Source organism: Heloderma suspectum, chromosome 3 (assembly GCF_057233095.1).
Source record: "Heloderma suspectum isolate Gila_16-S chromosome 3, 16-S_ref, whole genome shotgun sequence".
NCBI classification, from domain to species: Eukaryota; Metazoa; Chordata; class Lepidosauria; order Squamata; family Helodermatidae; genus Heloderma; species Heloderma suspectum.
In genome coordinates, this window is record NC_139460.1 from 48582950 (window position 1) to 48591617 (window position 8668).

At 40.2% G+C, this 8668-nt stretch overlaps 1 protein-coding gene across 7 annotated transcripts; it reads right to left on the minus strand.

The window, feature by feature from the left end:
* Positions 1-895: 895 nt before the first annotated feature.
* Positions 896-8247, minus strand: GTPBP8 (GTP binding protein 8). Of its 7 annotated transcripts, none has more exons than XM_084843135.1 (7): positions 8120-8247; positions 7218-7447; positions 5854-5952; positions 3143-3273; positions 2534-2633; positions 1476-1594; positions 896-1107 (listed from the first exon to the last, which is right to left on the minus strand). In XM_084843135.1, the coding sequence occupies exons 1-7, from the start codon at positions 8238-8240 to the stop codon at positions 1029-1031; spliced, it is 879 nt and encodes a 292-aa protein (XP_084699261.1). In that variant the 5' UTR covers positions 8241-8247; the 3' UTR covers positions 896-1028. The 7 variants fall into 7 exon arrangements, with proteins under 7 accessions (XP_084699261.1, XP_084699260.1, XP_084699259.1 ...); XM_084843134.1 differs by having other exon boundaries at positions 8030-8247; XM_084843133.1 differs by having other exon boundaries at positions 7218-7430; positions 7953-8247.
* Positions 8248-8668: the final 421 nt, after the last annotated feature.

The following is an 8668-nucleotide window of genomic DNA, read 5'->3' on the forward strand; positions in this document are numbered from 1 at the left end:
TAGAGTGTTGGACTGGGGAGACCTGGGTTCAAGTTCCCACTTGGCCATGAAGCTCATTGGATGACCTCTGGGCCAGTCACTGACTCTCAACCTAACCTACTTTGTGAGGATAAAATGGAGAAGAAGAGGAGAATGAGGAGGAGGATCATGTATGCTGTCTTGGGCTCCTTGGAGGAAAAGCAGGCTAAATATATAAATATATATGGGGCCAACAAGAAGCTAAAACATATGAACAGCCACTCCCTAGTCAATAACAAGGAACAGTGGAAAAACAACTAGTGTTGTGGCACCTTAAAGACTAACATATTTATTGTGGTATTAGAAATTACCCTTACTTGATTTCAATAAATGCTTCCCATTTGGGTGCTTGGCTGACAAATTGCAGCCTTAAGGGAGCCGGAAGGAGCTGCTGTTGCTTTTGGGGACCGATGCTACTTTAGGGCTATCATTGCCTGTTTGATTCCTTCCTGCTCAATCCATATATTTGTAAACAAACAGATTACAAAAAACAAACCCCTAAACAACAAAGAGTCTTGTGGCATCCTAAGGACTAACACACTGGTATAATAAACCTGTTAGCATTTAAAGTGTCACAATAAACTTTTTACTGCATCAGGCTAACACAGCTTCCCCACTGGAAGTTAAACATGCCACAAGTCTCTCTAATACTCTCCTCCACTCACTGACAATTGTGTGTCAGTGAGTGGCCAACGTCAAGTCAGCTATGGATTCATGCCTGCACTGATGTGGCCTATGCTTCTATTTAAGTTTATCTATCTAAAAATCTGGGCTAGAAAGTAGCGTTTACTGTTCTTTAAACTTTTACAGTTCAGATCCAATCAACTGAAAGTGTGAAAATGTGTACACTGTAACTTAATATTGAAGCTGAGGCGATATGAATCACTTAAATAGCATTTATTGTGTCCAAATTATTTACAAAGCTTAAAAAAGAGAAGCAGTAAATCTTTTATCTCTTTTAGCAGAAGAACAATGTACAACATGGAGATGAGTCTGAGCATGAAGTATCATCAAGCGGATAAGGGAAGATGTCCAGTAATATGTGCTATAAAGCATCTCAGTACGTGGATTCCAGAATAATACAAAGAACTGCAGAAACAAAAGTAGAATTATTATTTTATGAAGACGAAGAGAACATAATTATTCTATTCTCCCATTATATTACTGATTGATTGATTTTATTGCATTTATATCCCGCCTGTTTTCCTCTTGCAAGGAAGCCAAGGTGGCTTACATTATCCCCCTCCTCTCCCTTTTATCCTCACAACAACCCTGTGAGGTAGGTTGGGCTGAGAGTCTGTGACGGGCCCAAAGTCACCCAGTGAGCTTCCATGGCCGAGTGGGGACTAGAACCCAGATCTCCAGGCTCCCAGTCCAACAATCTCACCACTATACCACACTAGCTTTATTTGCAGTTGCTACCTCTGCTTGAGTAAGAACCATTGATTAGGTTTTACCTGACTGGAAAAGGTTGAGGAAAGCACACTTGTGTCTTTTTCTTTATGAAGTCTTGAATCTGTAGCACATTTTTTGCCATCACTCCTTTTGGTGCTTTGTCAATTTTGGTTAATACAAGCTGCAAAAAAACCCCACAGAAACCCAGAGAATATTTTAAAGCAACTTTTTAAGAAGACTTGAATTCTTTGTAACATGTCTTATGTTAAGCTTTTGAATTAGTTCAGGATGCTCACTTGATTGATGTTTTTGATACTCCGAACTCTTTTGATTTTTTTTCAACAGACTGGGAACTCTGCTCTCTTACAACTTTTCTTCTCTCTAGTTCCATACTTACGGAGATTTTTGGGAGAGGTAAAATCTAACATTTCATATACTCCCTCAAAAAAAGTATGAGGCCTAAGTTGGAATATTTTATTAAGGTGAACTGAACAACCTAAGTGGATCAGACCACTGCTTCACTAACTGGGTTAGACCCAGACTAAGGGTACAACCCTATGCATGTTTTAATGGGGAAAACAATCCAGGCTGGTTGCAGAATGCTAGGAGTTGTAGGGTTAATCCTACGCAAGTATAGATGGAAAAATGCCCTACATTAGTCAAATCACTGGAACGTAACCAATGACTAACTTAAGTCCCACTGATTTCAATGGGACTCAAGTGTGGCACAAGTTTGTATCCTTACTTAGAATAGACCCATTAAAATGAATGGGACAAGTTAGACCAACATCAGATACAACTCTTAATCTGAATCCAATCTAGTATATTTATTAATCAAAATCTTTATACCATTTCTTTCCATTTGTCAATCCATAGGACAGGGTTAGACAAATCCACTAGTTTCCAAAATTGTCGTTTTTCATACCATTACTAAAGTGATACTAGCAAAAATTGGACATAAAATGCTTAATTCTTCCATTGAAATTAACAGGACAAACGTGTTTACTGCTAGCTAGATTGTATCTATGCTTTCTATTACCTGCTACATGCGTTTTAGCCAAACTAGTTCAATATGTTGCACATTCACTTTCTGTATTTTTAAGCAAAGATCACAACTCACAACGTAAGGGATCCCAAATTCTTCCAACATTTGAATAGCAATGTTATCCATTTCCTGCATTCCTACTTCGCCATCCACTAATACGAATGTCCGTTTCAAACTAAAAAACAGAAACATAGTGCACAACCATGCTTAGCAAAAATAGAAAAACAGACACAGCTGAGATAACTGGCAAGAGAAATGTGTCTTCCTCATTTCCTAATCTGAAATTTAGCCCAAGAGTTTATATAGCCAGTCATTCTACCACACATTTGTACTGGGCATGTGGTAAAATCGTCTTTAAGACTTGGCAGCATGATAGAGATGACCATGTTACCTGGCTGTGAATTACCTCGTCCTGGGGCAGTTTGGTCATTTGTATGGATTTCAATTCATCCTATAAAGAATGCTGCAAGATTATTTGTGAAACAATATTTCCAAATACTGTGACTGGCCCAAGTTTAAACAGACGTTGCATCTAAAAACTATTTCATGTGCCCTAGTACACCTTCCTACTGAAGAGAGCATTTTACTACTCTATTATAAAATGGGACATTTAACGTAATATTGCTTAATCCTGTGGAAAAGATTTAAGTGAAACTGCAATAGAACAGCAACATTCAGTCTTACTTCTGACGCAGATTTAAATAAGGCTCCACCATGTCTGCAAAATCTTCAGGTGCTCTGTAACCATAGCCTGGCATATCCACCAAAGTAAAGAATTTTCCCACTTTGAAGAAATTCATTTTCTTTGTGTGACCCTGGAGAAACATCAAAAGGAGCAGGGGGTGGGGGTTGGTCTTATTCCAGTTAATATCCCAAAATCATGCGATTTGTGGGCTCACCTGAAATTTTATATCTAACAAGCATTACACTTAATGGAGTTGAGCACCAAGATTTTGATAGAAAGACTGCATTTTCTGTCTCATTTAAAGGTTGACCATGTGATTTTTTTACTGGTTACTCTGAAATGTCAAATCTATGCACTTTCTTTATGCATGTTTCGGACTCCTGATTTTGGAGGGTGTCTTAATTCAAATTATTTGTGACAATTACATACAACTTTGCTATTTTTAATTTATAAAACTATACTGTGTGTTTTAGGACAAATCCCAAGCATTTATCTTTAATATCCTAAATATGGAATTATATTAAACAGCTTTTCTATTATTTCAGATTCTGTGTTAGACATAAGACAGTTTGGAAAAGGACCTTGAATGGGCTAAGGGCGAGTCTGTGAAGGAACTGTAATTATTCAAGGTAAAAAGTTACATATATTCATATGTTTTGTTTTGGAACAGTGACTGATGGGCAAAGGGTTCAATGAAGAGAGAGAAAAAACTGTGTACTTCAGCTAGGACCAGAAAGTGAGACAAAGTTTGAATGTCATGCTGGCATTGATAAACTGACATACTGGTGCTTGCTGTTACCCAAGAAGTGGCTATGCTATCTGTCCGTGAGGTTCCTGACTTTTTATACAGGAATGTGAAACCAAAATGTGGTCAGATATGATTGGTTAACTTGTGGAATTCTATTCAAATCTATTGGTCCATTATAAGAGTCCAGGGGAGGGGAATTCTACTCCAAAATGAACTGAACCACTTCGGGATTTGTTTCAAATGAGAAGCAGTTTGTATATAAATATTGCTAATAAAATAAAAATAATTATCTTCATACAGCTCAAGAGTAACTACACAGTAGAAGTATCACAAACATCTCAGAGGCATGTAGTGAAGGAAGATTAATTTGATCCAAAATGACCACATATTCATATCCTTCTTTGGGGCTTCTTTTACGAAGTTGGGATGGTTTCCTAGTTTTCTCAACTGACAAAAGCATAAACAGCTATGATCAGATGGATATAGAAAATGGCTTTTTTTGGTGGTTCAGGTGTAGGCAATTTTAAAGCAATGGTCATTTTAGGCAAATCAAAGAGACTGTCTGAAGCAGTTTGTTTTTGACCTATCAGTGGCAGGAAGCTTAACCAGGGGAAAAGGGCACATTACAAGAAATATTCTTGTTCAGTAAGGTTCATGTCCTGGACAGGTCAAAATCACAAAGGACAAGTTGGGAAATTTCTATAAAACTATACAAGTAAAAACAAAATGTCATCCAATGTGAATAAATATCAGAGTACAGTAAGCAACCACATCACATACCATGTTCAAGTGTGGAACTATAAAAGCAAAGGGAAGATACCGGGTGAGGTTGCTCCCAGCAAGGAGTATTCTCTGCTAGCAGAAATCTGTATTGATAATGCATGCACTGTGCTTTTGTCTTGTTTTTCCCCACTGTTATAACTTTTGTTAACAAATATCAAGGTAACAATTTCTTTCTATTGTGGTCTTAAATACGCTTGCTTCTTGTTAATAAATGTTTAAAATATAGCATATGAGCATCTATTCATAAAGTAACTGTGTTGAGTGTAAAATGACTGAGTCCTTCTCAGTTTCAGAAAAACCACATCTCTACAGACCCAGATATAGACAGGTAGTGAGAGCCTGTCAAGATAACAAGTCTGCTTAATTAGATTATCTATAAATATTTCTCCTTTACAAGCCCTGCGTACAGATGCATACATGCATCTATAGCAGCCTTCCCCAACCTGGTGCTCTCCAGATCTGTGGGGTTACAGGTTACAGGATAATGGGAGCTGTAATCCAACAGATCTGGAGAGCACCAGGTTGAGGAAGGCTGGTCTATAGCTTGATTTCTCGATCATCCAACACTTGGTGGATTACTGTGGCTGGTACAGACTGAATCAAACTCATTGAGCTTGAGGAAACATTGAAACTCTGACCTGGGATTGCTCATTCACACAGGCATACACGCACTTGATGCTTCTGCCATGTAATTATGAACAGGCATGTGTGAACCAGCCCTCAGAGTTTCTATCAGCGGCATTGAGCACACTCAGGCCACTGCTATTGCCTAGGGGTCCAAGGGCTGCAGGGTTGTGTGTACACTTAAAGGTAACGGCGGCTCACCCATCCGACTCACATGTTAATGTTCAGATTAAGTAACTTCAAGAATTGGTGCATGCATATGATTGCTTTCCTCTTCCCTACCCGTTCATTTTTCCTTTTGTACCTTCCATGTCTATAAGTCTGTGAGCCTGTGGGCAGGGACTGTCTTATCTTTCAATCTCTTTGGACACTGCTTAGAAAATGTTAGGCACTTTATAAGATATTATTATTAGCTTCCTAGTACTCTCTCTCCAAGCTGAGTTTTTCTCATCAGTTACCAACAATTTTACAATAAACATAGCAGAACAAAAACATCTTTGTTTTGGCTCCATTAACTTCCAAAGTGAATGTAATAAGTCCTCAAGTGACACTTACTGGAGTTTTGGAAACTCTGACTTCAACATCAGGGGCCAATGAAAACAAAGCTTTTATTAAGGAGGATTTTCCAACATTGCTTCTTCCTAAAAAGCAAACCTGAGGAGGACAGTTACAATTACTGCACATTTCACTTTCTTACCCAATGAAAAGCTGTGTAATTAAAGCAAAGAGTCATATTACCTCCGTTGTCACCCTAACCTCTGCACAGTCTGACTGTGCAAGATGGGCCTAGTTTCAGCAATTAATCCAGAGGATATGGAATTCCTGAAACTCCTCTCTCTGTAGCTTTATAGAACTCTCAGTGTCTGCAAAATGTCAGGACTTGTGTGTTCCTTCTGGAAATGGAGAACTTTCCATTTATTCACAGGCAAGTTGTTAGCAGCCTCCTTTAGGTGAATGAGTGTGAAGAAGACATGTCCTAGTTATCATTTCAATAGGTCCCATGCTTTTGCAGAAGGCTGCATCATAATGTTGGAGGACTTGAAATTCTGAAGCTAAATGCTACTACTGGAATGAGTTATGTATACTGGACAACATTGCATGAATTTCCTCAATGTGTCTACTTTACAGATCAATTTTAAACAAGGTAGAACTGCAGCCTCACACCCCAGTTCCATTACTTAATGGAATAATGTTCAAAACTAAATCCTATGGATTCCAATAGCATTCACTTTAAGTCCATTTAGGATTACAGGCTTAAACAGATTTGGCTGGACTTTTTGTTCTGGTGCCCCCTCCCACATTTTTCAAAGAACTTGGAACTTTTCCAGTTCTTAACAAAATTGGAGAAGCACTGGGCATAAGGAGAATTAATAGATGCATAAGCACTGATGCAAATGTATGTGATGAAAAAGCATCTGGAGACAGAAGGATGGGGCTACAAGGAAGAACCTATAACTGAGTGAAGCAGCAAAACTGGAAGGCTTGTGCAGATCTCCACTAGTTCAAAGACTGAATCCACTCCAGCTACATATATCATAAGAATAGCTGATCCAGTCCACTTCTGACCCCAGACTGTGTCTCCAGTTTGAGGTTTATCTTTGGGTTTTGTTGCAAAAAAATCGATACATTATTAAACAAGTACTCATTTCCTCTTGCATTGTTACTTATAATGTCTGGACAATTACCCCAAAAGTATTATTGCTGCAAGCCACAGGTACATGAAATGCCATTATCTTGCAATCAAAGCCATGCAGATCTCTACAACCAATGGTTTTCGTTACCCCATCTCTTCTTCCACACCACACCCCTCAAAATTTCAAACAAGGTAATTTTGGCTACATTTGGCCCTTCTTCCTCATATGCACCCCAAATGACAACAGTTGCTCCTAAGAATGAAACTACTCTTTTATGGATCTCACCTCAGGCTGCGACAGTTGTGGGGCATGATCCATCCGAACAGCAGAAGTGAAATAATCAATGGTGTGTTTACGGGATGGAACGAACAGCATCTCTGCCCTGCTGATGTCATTGTGGTTAGGACTGAACATTTGAAAGCATGATGTGTCCACATTAGGGGCCATATATTTTGCCAGATCTTGGAGAGGAAAGGTGATTCCAGTCAACCGTTTCTCCTGTAAGTGCAGAACTTCTGAAAATGAAGCATATTTGATAGGGGTTCTGCCTTTCATCACAAAATGTCTCCGCAGCAGGCAGCTAATCCCTAGAACCCTCCTTGGTTTTGGTAACTGGAACATCTTTGCCCACAGATTTTCAAAAGTCCTGTAATCCTTCAACAGTCAATTCAGTACCTTCATTTAAAAAAAAAAAAATCTTTAGCTTAGGGTTTTCTAGTTCAGATGTGATTGAAAAGAAAGAGGAAGAGGTTATGAGGGTTATTGCAGCAGCTACTAAGAAAAGTCATCACAAATGCACCCCCCCCCATTGCATTACAGCACTGCTTTGTATCAAGGCTTTTAGTACTGATGCCAGACAGAGCATACAAACTGCAATCCTATACTTGTCTACTCATAAGTAAACCCCACAGAGTTCAACGGGACTTACTCCCAGGTAAGTGTGTATACAGGATTGCAGCCTGGGGGCGGGGGGAGGGAAATAAAACTGGTCAGAGCAAGAAACAACATTAAGAAACTCACTAACGGAACCGGGGTGTCACAGGAATGATTATTACTTTTCAGATACCAAATCCACAAACCAGTGAGGGCTTCCAAACCTGTAAGGGCAATTTTAAGCAGGTGGAGAAAGGAAAGCGTGGTGCGTGCGATCCGATCGTATGCACGCTGACTCGAAAGTAGGTTCCCACCGAGACCAATGGTTCCTCCTCCCAAGTAAGTGTGTACACGCGGCCGCGGGCGTAACTCCGATGCAGCGCCCGAAGACTCGCGCCACTTGCAGCCTCGGAGACGCCTCACGCTCAAGCCCATGCAGCACAGAGACTTCGGGCTCTTTAACCCGGAAAGCAGAACGATCGCTCCGCCTCCTTCCTGGTCAAGAGCCGCACTGAGTTAGAAAATGACTCTCACGAGCCAATCACGGCCTCAGCCGCCGCCACCGTCTTTGCAGTGTCGGGTCACCATTGCAGGGTTGTCCCTTCTCATCCTCAGTATATAGATAATAACTGTGGGCTATATCAATGGCTGCTAGTTCTGATGGCTATGTGCTACCTCCAGTATCAGTGGCAGTATGCCTGTGTACACCAGTTGCTGGGGAACATGGGTGGGAAGGTTCTCCTGCGCTCGTGTCCTGCTAGTGGGTTCCTGGTCAACAGCTGGTTGGCCATTGTGTGAACAGAATGATGGACTAGATGGACCCTTGGTCTGATCTTGGCCAGCACGGCTCCTCTTATGTTCTT